Raw genomic sequence first — 21,978 nt, forward strand, 5'->3', positions numbered from 1 at the left:
TGAACCCCACCAACAATGGACCTGGAACTACCTTGGCACACAAACCCCCATGAACAAGAAAAAATACTGAAGGTCTGTTCACCTTGATTTGGAAGAGTTGTAGTTCACCTACATCCAGAGAGAATTGCGAACCCAAAAGCCAGTGGATCTGGGCCAAAATTAGCACACATACCTGATACATCAAAATTTGATTATTGGAAGGATTTGGGCGGGGTTGATCTTGAATTTTGAGAACTATAGTTCACCTACAACCAGAGAAACTGTGACTCCCACCGATGGACCTGAATCAAACTTGGCGCACTGAACCCCCATGACCAACTGAACATACTGGAGGGGTTTGAGGGGAACTGATTTTCATTTCTGGGATTCGTAGTTCACCCACATCTGGAGATCCTGTAACCACCACTGACAATAAATCAGGACCAAACTTGGCACACAGAACCCCGGAGACCAACTTAACCCACTGTAGGGGTTTGAGGGGAGTGACTCACCATGGTGGGAGTTGTAGTTCATCCTGCAGCCAGAGCGCACACTAAATCCCACCAATGATACATCCAGAGCAAAGTTGCCCAACATGACAAACTAAGTACAGTAGAGTCTCACTTATCCAAGCTTCACTTATCCAATGTTCTGTATCATCCAAGGCAGTCTGCCTTTTAGTAGTCAATGTTTTTGTAGTAAATGTTGCAATGTTCTGGTGCTAATTCATAAATACAGTAATTACAACATATCATTACTGTGTATTGAACTGCTGTCAATTTGTTGTAAAACATGATGTTTTGGTGCTTAATTTGTAAAATCATAATGTAATTTTATGTTTAATAGGCTTTTCTTCTTAATCCCTCATTATCCAACATTTTCGCTTATCCAATGTTCTGCCGGCCTGTTTATGTTGGACTACTGTACTAATGGAATGTCAGGGGGTTAACCTGGTATGATGTGAGTTGTAGTTCACCCACAACCTCATGCATTTTGTAATACAAAAAACTGAAAATCAATTATTTGATGACAGCAGAGCTAACCAAATCAAGAATAGACACAAGGTAGTGAGTTTGAAATCACCCGATTGCTGGAAAAGCAGACGATCCCTTTTTAATTTCTCACCCCAGGAATGCCAAGCCCACCAAAGGCCTGGTGATACAAAAGCAATAGGAAATATATGTTGACGTCTGGGATTATAAAACTCGTGTTTGGACAAGTCCACTTGAGCAGGAGAGCAGGGAAAAAATACCTCGAGGGCAGAAACGTGGAGGCAGGAGAGCCACTGAGTTAGCCTTCAAATATGTGGACCGTCCAGGTTGCTTGTCTTAGATTTCCGTCTTGTCTGGTCTCACCCAGTTGTTTGTGCTTCTGTGTGTGTGTGTGTGTGTGTGTGTTTGTGTGTTTGTAAAGAATTAAATTGAGGATCTGAACGGGGCGGGCCTTTGAGTTTGAGGAAGTCTCTCTCTGTTTCCTTCGGCTGCTTCTTCTCTTTTGGGCAGTTTCTGCTTTCCTGTCTCGATGCTGGGACATCCTTCACAATTCGCATGAGCCCAACGCATCGGAAACCACGGTGAGTGACCCAAGGGACTAGAAGGACCCTTTTTAAACACTTCCATTGCTTTGTTCTTATGGGCATTAAAGGGTAGGACAGAGCTTGTGGTTTGAAGTCATAGGAGCATAGATTTCGACTGAGCATTAAAAAGGAACATTAGGAAGAACTTAAGAGTCATTCAACAGTGAAGCATGCTGCGTTGAAGTCTAGTGATGTCTGGTTTTTAAGCAGAGGCTGGATGGCCATCTGTCCAGAGGGCTTTGATGGTGCCTTTCTGCATGGCAGAATGGGGTTGGATTAGATGACCCCTGGAGGTATCGTCCAACTGGGATTCTATATGTCTCCTTTGTTGGAATTCAACTCCACACTACCCAAGTCTCCAGTCCTCAATGAGGTGTAGTTATTTAGTTTAGGAATAGGCTGAGCAAATCTCTTCCCCCATCTCCTGAATGACAGTGGGAATGTACTGTATATACTCGAGTATAAGCCTAGTTTTTCAGCCCTTTTTTTAAGACTGGAAAAGTCCCCCTCGGCTTATTCTCAGGTGAGGGTCCTGGTTGGCTTATATTTGGGTCAGCTTATACTTCAGAATATATAGTACATTTATTATTTTTCTCTATTATTGTTGCTATTATTACATTTATTTTACTCTATTATTAATATTATTACATGTATAATTTCACTGATCTTATTATTATTATTATTATTATTATTATTATTATTATTATTATTTCATTTATTATTTTACTCTATTTATTATTACTTGTATTATTTTTCTGTATTATTATTATTATTACATGTATTATTTACTCTATTATTATTAAAAAGATACATAAGCACATTTACATTGAAGAAGATGAGAATAATGATTTGATCAGAGTTGGACAGTCTTATCTTAAATTAGAGCTTAATGTAAATATTCAAAAACATTTAACCTACGGATGCCTCAATTAATGTAATTTTATTGGTATCTATTTTTATTTCTGAAATTATACTGGAGTCAATGTTTTCCCAGTTTTTTTATGTTAAATTAGGTGCTTCGGCTTATATTCGGGTTGGCTTATACTCGAGTATATACGGTATCTATTTCTTCTCTTCTCCGTGTTTCTGCTCTCATTCTGACTGGTCATGTAAAAATGTATACTTTGCAAGTGTATGACTTTAATCTTTGACTTTCTACTGTTACATCTTGTTGTGAGCTGTGTGTATTGAGATATCTCTTTGCTTGCGTGTCAGTTTTTTCTCTCTTTTCGAAACCCTAGAAGAAATGGAGTTATAGAATAGGTAAGACCCAGTTCTTTGCTATTAAGAAATGTAGATATTGTTTTTGTAAATAAACTTCATGATTTTAAAGACAGAACTCTGTATGTTTGTCTCCTAAACTCTACATTCTTTACAATCACATGGCACTTCATGCTCTGCTTGCTGTGAGCTGAATGCTGAACTATAAGTATCCTGTTTTTGCATAGTTTGGATGCTCTGCTATTTTGGGTCATTTCCCCTAATACACTCAGAAAATCTTACCCTTCTCTTGTAGTTTTTAAGCAGAGGCTGGATGGCCATCTGTCGGGAGGGCTTTGAATGTGTTTTCCTGCTTGACAGAATGAAGTTGGACTGGATGGCCTTTGAGGGTCTCTTCCAGCCATGTGAATCTATGATGTGAGAACCATTCAGACCCTGGGCAGCAATGCTCTTTCTGGATTTCTTAGCTTTTGGGGGATGGACTAGATGGCCTTGAGGGACCCCTTTCCAATTCTTTGGCTGCATCTCCACTGAAGTATGAATGCAATTTGACTCCACTTTAACTGCTATGGCTCAATGCAATGGAATCAAGGTGTTTGTAGTTTAACAATGTCTTTTGCCTTTTCTGCCAAACACTGTTAATAACCTCAGAAAACTACAGTTCTTCTGATTCCATAGCATTGAGCCATGGCAGTTCAAGTGGGGTCACACTGCATTAGTTGTACATTGTAGATGCTTTTTTTGAGGCAGGCAGGGAAAGGGAACTGGATAGCTTTTGCAAAGAATTGTCGGAGCTTTCGTTGTGTGCGTGAGAATGATCATGGAAGCATAGAGAAGTCAACAAGGACCATCTAATCCAACCTGAATACTACAGGCATTAATATATATTTGTTTGTTCAAAAAATCATTTTGTCTTCCAACCTGTCGGGACAAGCCCTGAGGCTTGAGTCACCGGGATGGTGAAAGCAAAGAAAAGAAAAACTTGGCAACTTTGGTTAATCAGGCCTAACTCTTGTTTCCCCGGAAGCAGCTCCTTTTTAGCATTCCTCCAACCCACAAACCCCAACAAAAGTGCCTCTGGGCATATGCAAAGTGCTTGCGGTTTTGAGTCTCTTTCCAAATCAAATCACATAGAGAGAGGCAGGTCTCCAATGCGAGAGACAAGGAGAGAAGGAAAGGATGATTTTCCAGCTGAAAACAGTGGACTGTTCATCTATTGAAGTTCAACTCCACACTGCTCAAGTCTGCAGTCCTCAATGAGTAGTTAGTTTAGAATAGGTTGAGGGAAATCCATTGGGAAATGACAGTGGGAAAGTATCTATTTCTTCTCTCCTCTCTGTTTCTGCTCTCATTCTGATTGGTTCTATAGAATGGATGCTTTGCAGATGCATGCCTTTTGTCTTTGACTTCTACTTCTACATCTTGGTGTGTGCTGTGCGTATTCAGATCTCTCTCTGCTTGTGTGTCAGAAGAGATGTAGTGTTTGGAGATTTTTTCCTCACTTTGAACCCTAGAAGATATGGGGTTAGTTAGAGTCGCCAGGACCCAGTTCTTTACTACTGTATTAAGAAATTTAGTTATTATTTTTTGTAAATAATAATAATTATTTGCAGTTAATGTATATAGATAGATAGATACAGATATTTGCAATATCTCTATCTATCTATCTATCTATATACATTAATTTTTTATATGAATTTTCCCCTCATATGTTTGCTGGTCTTTGCAAATCCTATATACATATAGATCCATGTTCCTGTATATCTATATCCATATATATACATTATTTAACCTACTGATGCCTCGATTAATGTAATTTTATTGGTATCTATTTTTCTTTTGAAATTTACCTGTAACTGCTTCATTTCCCACCCTCGGCTTATACTCGGGTCAATAAGTTATCCCAGTTTTTTTGTGGTAAAGTTAGGTGCCTCGGCTTATACCCGGGTTGGCTTATACTCGATTATATACGATAGTTATTTACTATTAAGAAATGTGGTTATTATTTTTGTAAATAAACCTTTTTAATCTTTTAAGACAGAACTTTGCATACATTCTTTACAGCCCCATGATACTTCACCTCTGCTTGCTGTGAGCTGCATGCTCAACTATAAGTATCCTGTTTTTGCATATTTTGGATGCTCTGTATTTTGGGTAGTTTTCCCTAGCACCTGAGAAAATCCTAAAATGAATACAGTTTGATACCACTTTCATTTCTATGGCTCCATGCAATGGATTCCTGGGATTTGTAGTTTGATGAAGAACCAAGACATTTTGGTAGAGAAGGCTAAAGGCCCAAATTCATCTCCTCAACATTTTTTCTTGTGATTTCATCAGTTTCGGATGTATTTCCTTTGCTATCTTTTGACTTCCCCCTTCTGCTAAAAAGAAAGCGGCATACACAGAGACAAGGCATTTTGCACGCGGTTGGAGTCACTGCTTCTGCACCGCAAATGGGGAAGGAAGAGGAGGAAGAAACAGGCACAGAGAGTGGAGTGGGGAGACATAAGCTGGTTCTTCATTGTAGAACAGGCACGGGCAAACTTCAGCCCTCCAGATGTTTGGACTTTTAACTCCCACAATTCCTAACAGCTGGTAGGAGTTGAAGTTTATTTATTTATTAATTTATTTACTACATTTATATCCTGCTCTTCTCACCCCAAAGGGGACTCAGAGCGGCTTACAAGTCAAATGAACATAATAACAATAACAATAATTATTATTATTTGCAAAAGTATTGGAAAATGAGCACGCAAAGATACTGTGGGACTTCCGAATCCAGACTGACAAAGTTCTGGAACACAACACACCAGACATCACAGTTGTGGAAAAGAAAAAGGTTTGGATCATTGATGTTGCCATCCCAGGTGACAGTCGCATTGACGAAAAACAATAGGAAAAACTCAGCCGCTATCAGGACCTCAAGATTGAACTTCAAAGACTCTGGCAGAAACCAGTGCAGGTGGTCCTGGTGGTGATGGGCACACTGGGTGCCGTGCCAAAAGATCTCAGCCGGCATTTGGAAACAATAGACATTGACAAAATCACGATCTGCCAAAGGCCACCCTGCTGGGATCTGCACGCATCATCCGAAAATACATCACACAGTCCTAGACACTTGGGAAGTGTTCGACTTGTGATTTTGTGAAATGAAATCCAGCATATCTATCTTGTTTGCTGTGTTATAATAAAATAATAATAATAATAATAATAATAATAATAATAATAATTATTATTATTATTATTTATACCCTGCCTCCATCTCCCTGGAGGGACTTGGGGCGGCTTACAAGGGCTGAACCCAGATAAAAACAATAACAATATAAAACACATCAAATGTACAAAGACTTGTGCAATTATAAAAACAGACATTTACATATACAGGTAAAATAGCAAACTTAATAACATAATTAAACACAAGTTAAAAGAGACTAAATAAAGTGCACCGTATAAATTTCAAACCTGAGGTAGGTGACAAAGTGCTACAGATGGGTGAGAGGACAACTTGGGAAGGGAATAAACCCTGTGGCTATATCGAGGAAATACAAATACATACAATATATTATTAGCATAGCACAATATAAGCATTAAATTACTATATTGTACTATATCATTATATGGTAATATTATTAGTAATATTACATTTAATATATAATTAATATTATTATATTGTATTATTAGTATAATATTGTATTACAATTATAATATTATTATCAATATTATATGTATATACAATATATTATATATTTATAAATTATTATAAATTATTATAAATTTATTTATATATATATATATATATATATATATATATATATATATATATATATGCATGTGTGTGTGTGTGTGTGTATATATAAAATTAGCATAGCATGTTGCTATGGCACAGGAGACAAGATGGAACTATCTTCCTGGCTCTCAGGTTGGTATGATGTCTTCCTGGCCCCACCGTTCTTCACTCTGTTCAAAACAAGTTCAAAGCACCTGGAGGGCCGAAGTTTGTCCATGCCTGTTGTAGAATGAATGCAGTTTGACACTGTTTGAACTGCCATGGCTCAATGCTATGGAATTATGGAAGGTGTCATTTTGCAAGGTCTTTAGTCTTCTCTGCTAAAGAATGCCTGGGCCTCACCAAACCACAATTCTCAGGATTCCATAGCATTGAGTCAGGGAGTTCAAATGGTGCCAAACTGCATTCATTCTACAGTGTAGATGCAGCCTTGGCCACACAAATCCCAGTTCTGAGCAGTGAACTGTTGCAAGGGTATGCAGGTGATCCTCTTTGGAATGGAGAGGAAAGGAAGCACATCGCAGCAGCCAGGAAATGATAGAGCCACAAGATATGCCTTCCATGCTTTGGGTGTCTGACGGCATTGGCACTATCCTGTCTTTCATTTGTTTATCTCTCTTCCCTGCAATTAAAATTCCAGGCCTCCATTCCTGATTTCTTTAGGCCAGGAAGCCATTAAAAGCTGTCGCTTGCCCAAGGAAACATCATTAAAGTTGCGTTACTGTGTGTTTTCCAGGCTTTCTGGCCGTGTTCCAGAAGCATTCTCTCCTGATGTTTCGGCCACATCTATGGCAGGTATCGTCAGAGGTTGTGAGAATGCCTCTGAGGATGCCTGCCATAGATGTGGGCGAAACGTCAGGAGAGAATGCTTCTGGGACACAGTCACAGCAACCCTGTGATTCCAGCCATTAAAGCCTTCGACAACACATCATTAAAGTTGCATTTCCACGGATGAATTAATGCAGTTTGACTACATTGAACTGCCATGGCTCAGTGGTATGGCATCTTCAGAGCTGTACTTTGACAAGGCATGTAGCCTTCTTTGCCCAAAAGTATTGGTGCCTCTCCAAACTGTAGCAATGAGTCATGGCAGCTCAAGTAGTGTCAATTCTAAATAATAATAATAATAATAATAATAATAATAATAATAATAATAATAATAATAATAATGCACCCTAGGTTAGGTTTCCATTGGTATAAGATGCCTTGTGTTCCTAAGTAGGGTGCAAAATGACTTTTGAACACAGTTTGCAGCAATGGAGGTAAGCCAAGGCCAAAGGCAGGAGGGAGAGAAATAAACCAGTACCTTTTTTAAAGCAGTTGGGAAAATTGGAAATCAGAGGAGCAATCAGAAGGAATAATGTGAAAACTCCCAATAAGTGAAGCCTGATGCATTGGAAGGTTTGAATGAAATTCTGTCTTGGTGTTCCCTGCCATACTCCCCCAAACCTCAATTCCGGAAGAAATGGGGTTTGCAGATTTACATTACCAACAGATGAAAACAGGAAACCCCAAGTGCACATCTGTGCGAGTGGCAAGCAAGAAACACGAAGGAAGGAAGCTGCAAATTTGCTTTTTAAAAAGAAAAAAAGAAAATCGTATTCTCAAACCACATTACTGTTGTTTTCAAAGTTAGTTTGCCCTGCTCCTTCTAAGAGGCTGTTAAAAATAGCCTGGATATTACATTGCTATTAGTTATTAGTCTCCTTCTCTGGAGGTTTTTAAGCAGAGACTGGATGACCATCTGTCCAGAGTGCGTTCATTGTGTTTTTCTGTATGGCAAGAGGTTTGCCATACAGATTCTTTGCCACCCAAGTTTTAAGATATTTGACGGCCTTCTCTCAGATCTACAACAAACAGATACCTGTTCATTGATAATCCATAGCAGGGCCTTCTCTCTAACTGCTCACAATATTCAAGGGTGGCCCCATCTATTCTCTCTTTCTACCTGCAGAATTCAAAGATCTATTTTTTTTTTGGCTGTTCAAAAAGTTTTGTAAATGAGGAATGATATATACATTTCCCCTTCCAATGTGATGTTTAAGATGAGGCGTTAATGGCTGTAATTCACAATCACAATTGGGAATGCATACCCTGCAGTTAGCGCATTCCTAACGGATTCAAATTCACACTTCCTGCATAATCAATAAGTCAGAATTGAGGGTTGGGAGTCAGGCTAGAATTTAGCTACACAATTAAGATAGGTATGTAACTAAATGCCATCAGTCTGCCACATTTGCAGGTTCAATTTTTGCAGATTTGATTATCACTGTATTGACTTGAGTCTAATATGTCATTGAATCTAATGTGCACCCCCATTTTCAAAATCATGAAACCAATTGCCTTAATTCACTGCTATGTGGTCCTGGGGGCTGTAGTTTGACAAGATCTAATGTGCATCCTTATTTGGGTGAGGTAATTTATAAAAAAAAAAGGTGAGCATTGGGTTTGAGTAAATGGGGTGTATGTTCTCTTTAGGAATTTCTAGGTCCTTTGAGACAACTATGGTCAATTTCCAGTTGACAATCGAGTCATTCTGGAGGGCCGAGAGATTCTTGGAGGGAATGTGTTGTCGAAGGCTTTCATGGCCGGGATCACGGGGTTGTTGTATGTTTTCTGGGCTGTATGGCCATGTTCTAGAAGTATTCTCTCCTGACGTTTCGCCCACATCTATGGCAGGCATCCTCAGAGGATACCTGCCATAGATGTGGGCGAAACATCAGGAGAGAATACTTCTGAAACATGGCCATACAACCCGGAAAACATACAACAACCCTCTTAGAGAGAACATTTCTCTAAACATTTGTAAGCTCTCCAGCACTCAGTTTTGTTTTAGCCTACACCAGGGGTCCCCAAACTAAGGCCCGGGGGCCGGATGCGGCCTTCCAAGGTCATTTACCTGGCCCCCGCCCTCAGTTTTATAATATAATATATTGTATATACATATAATATTGATAATAATATTATAATGTAATATAACACTAATAATAATAATATCATACAATAGTATTAATTATATATTACTAATAATATTACAGTATAGTGGTATAGTTCAATATAGTAATATATAATGCTAATAGTGTTCTATGCTGACAATATAACATATTGTATGTACATATAATTTGTAAGCCACTCTGAGTCCCCTTTGGGGTGAGAAGGGTGTGATACAAATGTAGTAAATAAATAAATAAATAAAGTTTAGACTTAGGCTCGCCCAAAGTCTGAAATGACTTGAAGGCACACAACAACAACAACAACAACAATCCCAATTAACTTGATTATCTCATTGACCAGAAGCAGGCCCACACTTCCCATTGAAATCCTGATAAATGTATGTTGGTTAAAATTGTTTTTATTTTTAAATATTGTAATACTCTTTTATTGTTATTTCATTGTTGTTGTTGTTGTTTTTGCACTACAAATAAGACATGTGTAGTGTACATCAGAATTTGTTTGTATTTTTTTTCAAATGATAATTTGGCCCCTCAACAGTTTGAAGGATTGTGGACTGGCCTTCTGCTTTAAAAGTTTGGGGACCCCTGGCCTACACAGTGGAAGCTCGACTTAATAGCGTCCCAACTTAAGAGTGTTTTGAGTTAAGAGTTGTTGCTCAGTCCTGTTTTGCTTTGACTTACCAGCAGCATCTTGAGTTAAGAGCAAGCACCAGGCAGAGCGCCAGCACGAGAATACAGAGCTTCAGGGCTTGCAAGGAAGCAGCCTCCGTGCCTTGTGCTCTTGTCCTCTTTGGGAGATTGCTGTCCGCTTTGCTCTTGTCTGCTTTGAGAAACTTTGGGTTTTTTGTGTTTTTTATTACTGGTATGTTTGGCTTCATGAATTGTGAAACGCAGGGAGGCTGGAATGATGATTGAGTACAGCATGAAGAAAATGATGCTTCTTCACTTTGTGCTCTAGGCTTCCTTCCCACAACTTTGTGCTTCTACAGTACCATTTTAAAGTCAATCTTTCTTTTTTATTATTCTATGTGAATATGCAAATGTTGCTGTTACACTGGCCAACACACATTTTGTACTGTACTTTGGGTCTTACATTGTGACAAAGGCAGGGTATGCCTTAACAAATTAAGAACAATCATTAACAGGTGTTTCTCTCTGCACAGCCCACATGGAGACATTCAGCTCCCGCAACCTGGCCCTCCAAGCCGAGAAGAAAATCCTCAGTCGGATGGCCAGCAAGTCCATGGCCAACATGTTCATCGATGACACCAGCAGCGAGATCCTCGATGAGCTCTACCGCATCTCCAAAGAGTACACCCAGAACCGGGCAGAGTCCCAGAAGGTCCTCAAGAACCTCATCAAGGTGGCCGTCAAGATCTCGGTCCTGTACCGCAATAACCGCTTCAGCGAGGAGGAGCTGGGTTGGGCTGAGGCCTTCAAGCACAAACTCCACCAAGGTGCCATGACTGCCATCAGCTTCCACGAGGTGGACTTCACCTTCGAGAAGGCCGTCCTGGCCGAGATTCTTCAGGAATGCCGGGATTTGCTGCTCAAGCTGGTGGAGAAGCACCTGACTCCCAAGTCCCACGGGAGGATCCGCCACGTCTTTGACCATTTTGCCGACCCGGAGCTCCTCGTTCGAGCCTACAGTCCCGGAGAGCCTTACCAGCCACACTTAAAGAAGATCTGTGCGGGGTTGAACCGGTTGATCGATGAAGGAAGACTGTGAAGCCCATCCGGAGGAGAAGAACAGGAGGGAAACGTCCCATGTTTTTTAATCGGCTCAGTTCTGTGGGCTGTGGACAACATTAAACTGTACGGGGACGACATAGCTTCAGTTTAGCAATCCTGATGGGAAGAATAGCATCTTCTATAGCCAACGTTATGGGGCAAATCCTCTTTGTGACCACCACAGAACCCAGCCAGTAGTGCCCAGAGAATTTGGGAATTTGTGGTTCCAACAGAAGTATCCCTCCAAACTAAACACACTTCCCAACCTCGCTCCTTTGAATCCCCATTGTGGGTTTGACATTGTCCGTAAGGATTAGAAACTTGGTCCTGAATGCTTGCTGTTGGGATTAAAGACAGCTCAACTTTCCAAATGGGTGTGTATCACAGGTGTGAGAACAAACGTAATCCTGGTGACGTGTTTGCAGATAATGTGATTAATATTCTCTTCTTGCTACCTGTCACAGTGGGAGATTCCTGCCCAGATTAAAAAAAAATAAATTTAACACCAAAAGGGAGGGAAAGCAGGCGAAAACGTCCAAAAAGTTCCCGTTTTAGACAAAATTCTCACGGTGGTGGCTCCACGGCTCTGGAATGCCCTCCCTAGAGAATTGTAGTCCAAACAGGACACTCTTCCTGAGACTTTCCTTGGGCCACCATCTGATACACTTTTCCCCTTCACACTTGAGGCCAAAGAAAGCCAAAGCACTTCTATTTTTAACTCTGCTCCCTTGTTTTGTGTACCTCAAGCATCGCCTGCAGAAATGTAGGGAAAGGTCTTTAGCTACTGTGAGACTTCCTTCCAGTTGGTTCTTGTCCCTTTCCACCATCCAAGATCTAGGAAACAACAACCCACTTTGCAAGAGCCAAAAGGCAAGGTAGCCAGAAAGAGGTCACTAACTATCTCAGGGAATCAGGGAGGCCATGTTTTTGTTCTTGTAAGTTTCAGGGAAAGAGACTGAAAATATTTTCACACTCACATCTCCACCATCTCTCTTTTCAAAGCTAAGAGAAGTTGCTGAGAAATCCGCTGGTTGGGAGGAGGTTCCCAACACAAGCGGTTCACAGCATCCTAGATTTGGATGTTCTTCCGATTATTCTTCCCTTGAAATTGGAATGCACCGATTCATGTCCGGGTCTCTGGAGCAGCAGTAAACAAGCTGACTCCATCTCCTCCATGACATCCCTTCAACTATATAAAGGTGGCTTTATCACGCCACCTCGCCATCTTCTCTTCTGCAAGCTGAACACCCCCAGCTCCCTAAAAGCCTCAGTTTGCAGACCTTTTACCTTGTTGAACACATTGCAGTGAGTCAGTATCACTGATCACAGAAACCGCCATCTGTAATGAGTAATACTTGAGGTCCCTGGATTGCATTTTCCCCTCAGTCTCAAACAGTATTCCTGGCATTTTGGTATCTCAATCCTGGGCTACAACCCCCAGAATCCACTGCTCCATAAACATCCACAAGGAACCAAGTTTGAGATATACAAAATGTGAGGAGTCTTATTCTGTGTGGGCCATATTCTTACGGGTTGCTGTGAGTTTTCCGGGCTGTATGGCCATGTTCCAGACGCATTCTCTCCTGACACTCCACCCAATATAGCATGACCATTCAGCCTGGAAAACTCACAGTGGCCCAGTGATTCCAAACATGAAAGCTTTCAACAACACATATTCTTATGGCTTATAGACCTTCCTTCTTCCAAAACAATACCACTGACTCCTAGAGAGAGATACAAGACACCTTCCTCAACGCACTTTCTGGGGTCTCTGTCTTGGACGTTCATAATCTCCATCCTGCCCAACAGAAAGTAAAACATCAGGAGGGTCAGTACAAAGAAGGGTCACACAGAGAGGCAATGGTGGAGCTGAATCCCTGCTAGACAGCATACAACTTTTCAGCCCCAACAACTATAATAAGCATATTCAGCATCAGGAAACAGACCGCAAAGACACATGCATGGAGTCAAGTGTTGATGGGACGCCTTGTTTTAATCACAGGTTAGGCGACAGAAGCATTGCCAGAGGATCCGGAAGGAAAAGACAAGAAAAGGAAGGCCGGACGGAGACATTCCTCCTCAGATCCAAAAATGAGAGGAATCCGATAACCAGCTGAAAAAAAGTGAACTTCAAAACAGAATACCTCCATTTTGTCAGCAGGACCCTGGTTTGCTGTAAGACCCAGTAGGCAACCAGACTCAAGAAAGATATATTCAGGGGTTGCGCAAAGTTTCTTTTCAGCTTTTGTGGGACAGGCGCAGTGCAACTAGTGCGTCGATTCCACTACTATGCTTCATAGTGTAAGCGAAGGAACTTGGAGAGAGCAAACCACAAACCTAAGGGCTTTGCAGGATGCCGCAGTTCGGCGGTTCTAGCGGAATCACGGCACTATCATTGCACTGCGCGGAAGGGCAGGAAAGGGCAAGAAAGCACTTGAGGCAATAAATACAAAGACTTGGGGATGGGGGAGAAATCAGGACGGAAACCAAGGGGTACAGGAAAGTCTCTCAAAACACACAAGGAAGGGGTTTCCCAATCGAGGCGGGAGGAAGGACTCCAATCCATATTTCCGACCCCATGTTATTCCCCCGCTTCCCTCATTTACATCCTGCATCATCACATTTCCGCCAGACAAATTCCCGGATTCTTTGCGAAGAGATCACCCCCACCTTGGAGGCGGGAGGGCAAGAACAAAGGACCTCCGACAAGGAGCAAAAAAAAAAAATCCCAGAAGGAAAAAGGGAATAACGGGGGTCGGATGACTGAGCGGCAGAGAGTCCCCTCAAAGCTTGAAGATCTCGTCCTCTTGGTCGCGGATGGAGTTGGCGCGGGCAATTTTGGTGAGCGGGACAGGACCCAAGAGAGCCCGCTGCTGGCTGCGTGGAGACAGCTCGTTCTGGTAGGAGGAAGAGGAGGAGGAAGAGGAGAGCGTCTGGCCGGGCCATTCCGGATCATCCCTGGAAGCCCTGGAAGAGAAGCAGAAGCAGACAGAGGTCAGGCTTCCATTGCTATCGGAGCAGATTTCCAATTGCAAGGCAGTTCTCACCAAAAGCGTCTGCAAATCAAGAGCACAACACACTGCATTGTTATTACGGTACAGGCCTCCGTATCTCTGGTACCAGTACCTACGATTCCACTTACCTACCTCTGTAGAAAAAAGTTTTGTAATGTAATTAAAGTGCTGTGGCTCCCTTATGCCAAATGCTTGGGACTAGAAGAGTCTGAGATTTCTGCAGATCTAGGAATTGTTGCATGGACCTAAACAGATAACTAAAAGTGTGGACCTGAGTCTAAACACAAAATTAATTGTGTTGTCAAAGGCTTTCATGGCTGGGGGAATCCTTTGTTCAGAGTCATTAGCTGCCCCTGATTGATTCATGTCTGGAACTCCTCTGTTTTCAGAGTGTTGCTTCTTATTTACTGTTCTGAAATGCTCAAAATTTACACAGAAATGTTCGACCACTCCAACAACTATCATGTCAGACTACACAGAGAAGCCAATGAAAGCCACAAGCATGTGGACAACTTAAACAGAAAGGAGGAAACAGTGAAAATGAGCAAAAAACTCATAAAAAAACTCAAAAATCAGAACAGTAAATAAGAAGCGACACTCTGAAAACAGAGGAGTTCCAGATATGAATCAATCATGGGCAGCTAACGACTCTGAACAAAGGATTCCCCCAGGCAGGAAGATGCCAGGAGATGACACTATTCAATGCTAATTAGGGTATTAACTACAATATTCACACTGGCCTCCAACTGGCAAGAGTTCTTCTCTCACCCTGGACTTTCCAGAGATATATAAACCTTCCTTGCTTAGTTTCTCCATAACTCACAACCTCTGAGGATGTCTGCCATAGATGTGGGCGAAACATCAGGAGAGAATGTTTCTGGAACATGGCCATACAGCCTGGAAAACATACAACAACCCCACAAAATGAATTAAACATATACTCTGAAGGTCATTGCAGACAAATTGTTTTTTTTTTTCAGAATTCGGTGCTAGGCAGAAGAAGAAAGTGAGATAGACTGATGGCCTTGGTTGCCCAAGGAATTGAAAAACTCAGTGGGAAGGGATCCAAACCTGGATTTCCCCAATACCTATACCAGGCGTCCTCAAACTTTTAAGCAGAGGGCTGGTCCACAATCCTTCAGACTGTTGAGGGGCCAAATGCACACTGCACATGTCTTATTTGTAGTGTAAAAACAAACAACAACAATGAAAGAACAATACAATATTCATAAATAAAAACAATTTTAATCAACATACCGTATATACTCGAAGATAAGCCAGGTTTTTCAGCCCTTTTTTATCAGCTGAAAAAGCCTCCCCCGGCTTATAATCGGGTCAAGGTCAAGCCAGGCAGCGGAGCCTGGAGTCTATTACTTGCAATATATGATATATATTTCTCTCTTCCTTTATCAGTGTGTTTGTTTTTCCAAAGCCTCCCTCGCTCTGAACCAAGGGAATGTTTTCAAAAGGAAAATAAACCCTTGCAAGTCAGGAAGAAGAATATATATATATATATATATATATATATATATATACACCCATTAATCTTATAAAAGCATTTTTGCCTAAAATGTTTGTTAATCTCTGCTACAGATATGTAGGCACTTCCCCTTGGAAGCCTTTGCAATCCCTATGTAGCTATATATATGTGTATATATATTAATTTTATATATGAATTTCCCCCTCATATGTTTGCAAGTCTTTGCAAATCCTATGCAGCTATAATTATGTATATATAGAGAGATGTCTAGATAGATATATAGGAATATAGATATATAGGACATGGACATATTACAGAGGAAATGCACGCACACATATAAAGATTTCTAGATAGATGCAGGAGGGAAATGCACATATATAGAGAGGATTTGCAAATGTTTCAGGGGAAAATGCATATGTGAAATTAGTATATACAGTAGAGTCTCACTTATCCAAGCCTCGCTTATCCAAGCTTCTGGATTATCCAAGCCATTTTTGTAGTCAATGTTTTCAATATATCGTGATATTTTGGTGCTAAATTCGGAGATACAGTAATTACAACATAACATTCCTGCGTATTGAACTACTTTTTCTGTCAAATTTGTTGTATAACATGATGTTTTGGTGCTTAATTTGTAAAATCATAACCAAATTTGATGTTTAATAGGCTTTTCCTTAATCCCTCCTTATTATCCAAGATAGTCGCTTATCCAAGCTTCTGCCGGTCCGTTTAGCTTGGATAAGTGAGACTCTACTGTATAATTATAGATCTATATCTAGCTCTGCATTGTTTATATAGGCATTGAATGTTTGCCTGTTACTATGCTGGAAGCTGGCCCAAGTCCCCACAAGGAGATAGGTCATGATAAAAATGAAGGATAATAAATGAATTATTATTATTATTATTATTATTATTATTATTATTATTATTATTATTATTATTACTATTATTACAAATGAAGTTTTATTGTTGTTGTTAAGTTATTGTTAATACCATATTGTTTTTGTTGACCCTACTTTTCCACTTATAGAGCAAGTTTACTGTTTTTCTTTGAAATATGGTAAATATTCAAAAACTTGCTGATCCCTCAATTAATGTAGTTTTATTGGTATCTATTTTTATTTTGAAATTTACCAGTAGCTGCTGCATTTCCCACCCTTGGCTTATACTCGAGTCAATAAGTTTTCCCAGTTTTTTATGGTAAAATTAGGTGTCTTGGCTTATATTCGGGTTGGCTTATATTCGAGTATATATGGTAAACCTATCAGGATTTCAATGGGAAGTGTGGGCCTGCTTCTGGCCAATGAGATAGTCAAGTTAATTAGGATTGTTGTTGTTGTGTGCCTTCAAGTCATTTCAGACTTTGGGCGAGCCTAAGTCTAAAAGTGAGGGCGGGGGCCAGGCAAATGACCTTGGAGGGCTGCATCCAGCCTTAGTTTGGGGACCCCTGGCCTATACAATGTTGTAAGCATGATGATGATGATAATAATAATAATAATAATAATATTTTTATACCCCGCCCCATCTCCCCGAAGGGACTCGGGGCGGCTTACATGGGGCCAAGCCCAGGCAGAAGACAATATAAAACACTATCAACAATAAAACAAGTCATAAACAAATGAGGTCACATGTCAGCTCACTCCAGCCGCTCGAGAATGAAGACGCGAGACCGGTGCGTAAACAAGGTGAACGTTTACTGAAGGATAACTGACACATAAGAAGCCAAGAGTGCTGGGTGATGCCCTCGGGTCCCTTTATATACCCTCCTCCCACATTCAAACATGCAATTCCCGCTCGGTGAAAAACCCGCGCATAGTGCCCGCCAAAAACCCCCTTTGTCCGTTGGTGTCTCAAGGCCGGCCCCGGCCTGCTTATCAGTCCAGGAATGTGCGGGAATGTCAGGGGCCTGATTCCCGGCGCCAATGTGAAGGCCCGGGAAACATGGGTCCTGACAGTCACATACAATAAATATACTATGATAAAATCCTGGATGATGCCGCACACTTTCACCACTCATATTACCCTGGATGTCAACCCTCCAAGGGCCAATGTTTTGAAACCCAAATGCTTTCCTCACCCCTCCGTTCTGCTACACCATGACAGTATCTGTCGAAATCTGCTGAAAGAGGAAGGAATTTCAAACCAGACAGCAAATAAATCCGCTGAGTTTCAGGGTTGACATGCTATATAACTTTGCAGTAGCGATCCCCCCTTGTGGTTGTGATTTGTAATCCCAAACCATTCAGCTTTCTAAACCTCTTGGGATGAATTACTTATTCAGATCTCCCCAGATCTGAACCACCGACATTTCGGCTAGCAAGTTCAGTGGTTTAATCCGCTGCACTACCACGGACTCCCAACCAAATGGGTTACAAATCAGTTTTTGGTCAACTTTGGATTTGGTTTGGTTATTTGGGGTGCTGATTCAGAACATATGCCATCCAGTAGTCACTATCTGATCACCCACAGAAAACCATATTTAATAATCAAGAGCTGATTTGGTCTATCCGATGCAATTTTCTGAATCAGCACCCCAAATAACCCCAGGAACAGGCCTTAAGATGAAGACATTTTGTGGATTTTGTTAATGTTTGTGTAAAAAAAGGAGAGGGGACTAAGGCTGAAAAAAATACAAAAAGCAGAACACGAGACCCAAGAAACTGTGCCTAATAATAACTTTGGTGGATTAAACAGGGTATTACAAAGGCCTGCTCCCATTACAACTCTTGTGTTTGGCAAAGGGAGATAATAATAACAACAACAACAACAACAACAACAACTTTGGGGGACTACACAGGTTCTTACAAAGGCCTGCTTTCCCATGACAACTGATGTATGGCAGTGGGAGCTAATATTATTATTATTATTATTATTATTATTATTATTATTAATAATAATAATAATAATAATAACTACTTTGGGGAATTAAACAGGGTCTTACAAAAGGCTGCTTTCACGTTACAACTGATGTGTGGAAAAGGGAGCCATTATTATTATTATTAATAATAATAATAATTACTTTGGGGGACTAAACAGGGTCTTACAAAGGGCTGCCACATCACACACACTCCGTTTTTATGTTTACTGCCTAAGTTTTGCACATTTCTCCCTGTTGAATTTTATTTTGTTAGACTTGGCCCAGTTTTCTAATCTGCGAAGGTCCTTTTGGATTACTACACTGCCCTCTAATCAACTGTATTTATTTGCCACCCCCTTCGCAACTTGGCTCGCTTACACCGAGACACCTAAATCTGGGCCGCATGATATAAAAACAATTGTTTCAAATAACAAATGACAGAAAAAGGCACTCACAGGCTCTCCCCATCCCGCAGCTTCTTGGTGGCGGCCTGCTTCGAGCGGCGGATCTCAGAGTCCAGTTTGAAGAGGAAGTCCGAGGCCGAGAGGTCGTGTTTGGGGACGCCGCTTGAGGACCCATTCTTCCGGGGGTGCTTCTGCTTCTTTGGGGTTTCGGGGGCCCTGGATCCCGGCCCGTCTCCCACTTTTGCGGCGGCCTCCTCTCCCTTTTCCTCCTCTTCGTCCTCATCAAGATTCAACCCGTTCGACAAGGACTTCGGCTCCATCGGCACCGGGATGAAGACAGTCTTTTTCAGGAAAATTGAGTCGTTGGTGTAGAGACGGTTGGCCCTCTTGATCTGCTCTGTCTGAAATCGGATCATAAAATAATAATAACAACAACAACAATAATAACTTTATATTTTTATCCCGCCTCCATCTCCCTGAAGAGACTCAGGGCGGCTAACACAGGGCCAAGCCCAAAAAACAAGTACCGTATATACTCAAGTATAAGCTGACCCTAATATAAGCCGAGGCACCTAATTTTACCACAAAAAACTGGGGAAAGTATAACCCAAGAGTGGAAAATGCAGTAGCTACGGGTCAATTTCAAAATAAAAACAGATCCCAATGAAATCCCTGCAATATTTGCAAGCCTTATGTTCATATCTATCTATCTAGACATCTCTATATAGATAATTATATCTGCATAGGATTTGCAAAGACTTGCAAACATGTGAGGTGAAAATTCATATATAAAATAATGTATACACATAGATACAGATATACAGGTACATGGAAATCTCTAGCTATCTATATGTACATAGGATTTGCAAAGACTTGCAAACACATGAGGGGGAAATTCATATATAAAATTAATGTATATAGATAGATAGATACAAATATAAAGATACATAAGGATTGCAAAGGCCTGCAGGAGGAAATGCCTATATATCTGTAGGAGAGATTAACACATATTTCAGGAGAAAATGCTTTTATAAGATTAATGGGTATATATATATTCTTCTTCCTGACTTGCAAGGGCTTCTTTCCCTTTTCAAAACATTTCCTTGGAAAATGATAAGGGAGGGTGAGATGAGAGATAAATATAAATAAATATATCATATATTGCCAGTTTGACATTGACCCAATTATAAACCTTCCCCCTCCTTAATGTGACATCCTTTCAAATACGTAAACATGGTTCTCATCTTTTGCTTTCGCTTCTCCAGCTCCCTAAGTCACTCTTATAGCTTTTTAGACCTTTGATCATTTCGTTCGCCCTTCTCTTGGCACATTTCAGCTTTTCAATACCCCTTCTTGAATTGTTTTACCCAAAACTGGGTAATTCCAGGTGAAGTTTGACCAAAGCAGAATAGAAAGGGACTTACTTTGGTCTCGAGACACTTCACTAGAATCGCATTGGCCTTTTTAGCTGCCGCATCACACTGCCATACAAAATCTAGATTATCTCTTTTGAACTGGATTATATGGCAGTATAGATACATATAATCCAGATCAAACCAGATAATGTGGATTTTCTGCTTTGATAATCTGGATTATATGGCAGTGTAGAAGGGGCCTGAGACTCCTAGATCCTTTTCACACCAAAATAGAACGCAACTGTGACTTCCCTTGGTTCCTTACCTAGACTATTATTGCTGCAGCCTGGAATCGCATTGGCCTTTTGAGCTGCTGCACCTCACTGTCGACATGATCATGTTCTGCTTGGGGTCCGCTAGATTGCTAGATCTTTTCACATCAAAATAGAACGTGACCTTGTTCTCTTCCTGAGACTACTATTGACGCAGCCTGGAATCGCATTGGCCTTTTTTGCTGCCGTGTCACACTCTCTACTCACGCTCAGTTTGTCGTCCACTAAGATCTCTTTCACATGGACCGTAGTCAAGCCAAGTGTCACTCACACGATATAGCCGTGCGGTTCAGACTCACCGTGACCCCGTACTTGACCGCCAGGCCTTGGAGGGTATCCCCGGGTTCGAGGCGATGCTCCAGGCGCCGTTCCCGGACGGGCGAGCTCACCGTCTTGACCAGGCTGCCGTAGGATCGGGTCCGGCTCCCTTGCAGCAACCCGGCCCCTCCGGGGGACCCTGGCTTCGAAGGAGAGGACATCCCTTTGCTCCCCAAAATAAATAAATGCCACCCTATAGGTTGACCCCAAAGACCTTTCCAAGGCCTTAAAACTCAGCAATGCATCTAAGATTGGATCCCACTTCTTGCCATGGTGGAAAGGCCATAATAAATAAAAATCTCCCAAGATCGGATCTAGTTTCTACCCAGGATCCACAAACCTCCCCGCCAGCTTTGATCAAGCCGATTCCAACCAATCAATTTCCAATTCCAATCAATTCCCAAAACACAACAAATATGGACCCTTAACCTTATGTATTTTGCAGAAATATATTTCTTGATTGCCTAGAAATATATTTGTTTTGATCCCAGGCACAACCAAATGTCAATCATCCATCATCCCTGTTGCCCAAACTGCCAGTCAATCAGGATCAATGGCTCCAAATACTGATCCTAAGCTGCTGGAGACTGGGGTTCTCCCAGCAAAGACATTCAGCCTTGTAACCGACTCTTAACCCAGAAATATATTTCTTTTTATTCCAGCCACAGGCAGCTGTCAATCACCCATCATCCCTGCTGCCCAAACTGCCAATCAATCAGGATCAATTGCTCCAAATACTGATCTCAAGCTGCTGGAGATTGAGCTTCTCCCAGCAAAGAAAGCCAGCCTTGTAACCGACTCTAAGCCCCGCCTTTTTATTCCAGCCACAACCAGACGTCAATCATTTATCATCCCTATTGTCCAAACTGCCAATCAATCAGGATCAATTGCTCCAAATATTGATCCCAAGCTGATGGAGACTGGGGTTCTCCCAGTAAAGAAAGCCAGCCTTGTAACCGACTCTAAGCCC

At 41.2% G+C, this 21,978-nt stretch overlaps 2 protein-coding genes across 2 annotated transcripts; one reads left to right on the forward strand and one right to left on the reverse strand.

Annotated features, from left to right (window-relative positions):
* Positions 1 to 1,052: 1,052 nt before the first annotated feature.
* tnfaip8l2 (TNF alpha induced protein 8 like 2) lies at positions 1,053 to 11,619 on the forward strand. The gene is made up of 2 exons (XM_003228545.4): positions 1,053 to 1,552; positions 10,681 to 11,619. The coding sequence occupies exon 2, from the start codon at positions 10,686 to 10,688 to the stop codon at positions 11,244 to 11,246; it is 561 nt and encodes a 186-aa protein (XP_003228593.1). The 5' UTR covers positions 1,053 to 1,552; positions 10,681 to 10,685; the 3' UTR covers positions 11,247 to 11,619.
* Positions 11,620 to 13,222: 1,603 nt separating this feature from the next.
* On the reverse strand, positions 13,223 to 21,953 carry lysmd1 (LysM domain containing 1). Its single transcript, XM_003228549.4, has 3 exons — positions 20,990 to 21,953; positions 19,055 to 19,404; positions 13,223 to 14,215 (listed from the first exon to the last, which is right to left on the reverse strand). The coding sequence occupies exons 1-3, from the start codon at positions 21,167 to 21,169 to the stop codon at positions 14,032 to 14,034; spliced, it is 714 nt and encodes a 237-aa protein (XP_003228597.2). The 5' UTR covers positions 21,170 to 21,953; the 3' UTR covers positions 13,223 to 14,031.
* Positions 21,954 to 21,978: the final 25 nt, after the last annotated feature.

Source organism: Anolis carolinensis, unplaced genomic scaffold (assembly GCF_035594765.1).
Source record: "Anolis carolinensis isolate JA03-04 unplaced genomic scaffold, rAnoCar3.1.pri scaffold_14, whole genome shotgun sequence".
NCBI classification, from domain to species: Eukaryota; Metazoa; Chordata; class Lepidosauria; order Squamata; family Dactyloidae; genus Anolis; species Anolis carolinensis.

Coding starts and splice junctions, on each gene's coding strand:
- tnfaip8l2 (XM_003228545.4), top strand. CDS start 10,686: ATGGAGACATTCAGCTCCCGCAACCTGGCCCTCCAAGCCGAGAAGAAA.
- lysmd1 (XM_003228549.4), bottom strand. CDS start 21,169: ATGTCCTCTCCTTCGAAGCCAGGGTCCCCCGGAGGGGCCGGGTTGCTG. Junction 19,405..20,989: donor CGGTCAAGTACGGGGTCACG/GTGAGTCTGAAC, acceptor ATCCGATTTCAG/ACAGAGCAGATCAAGAGGGC. Junction 14,216..19,054: donor CTGCGGGATGGGGAGAGCCT/GTGAGTGCCTTT, acceptor CTTCTCTTCCAG/GGCTTCCAGGGATGATCCGG.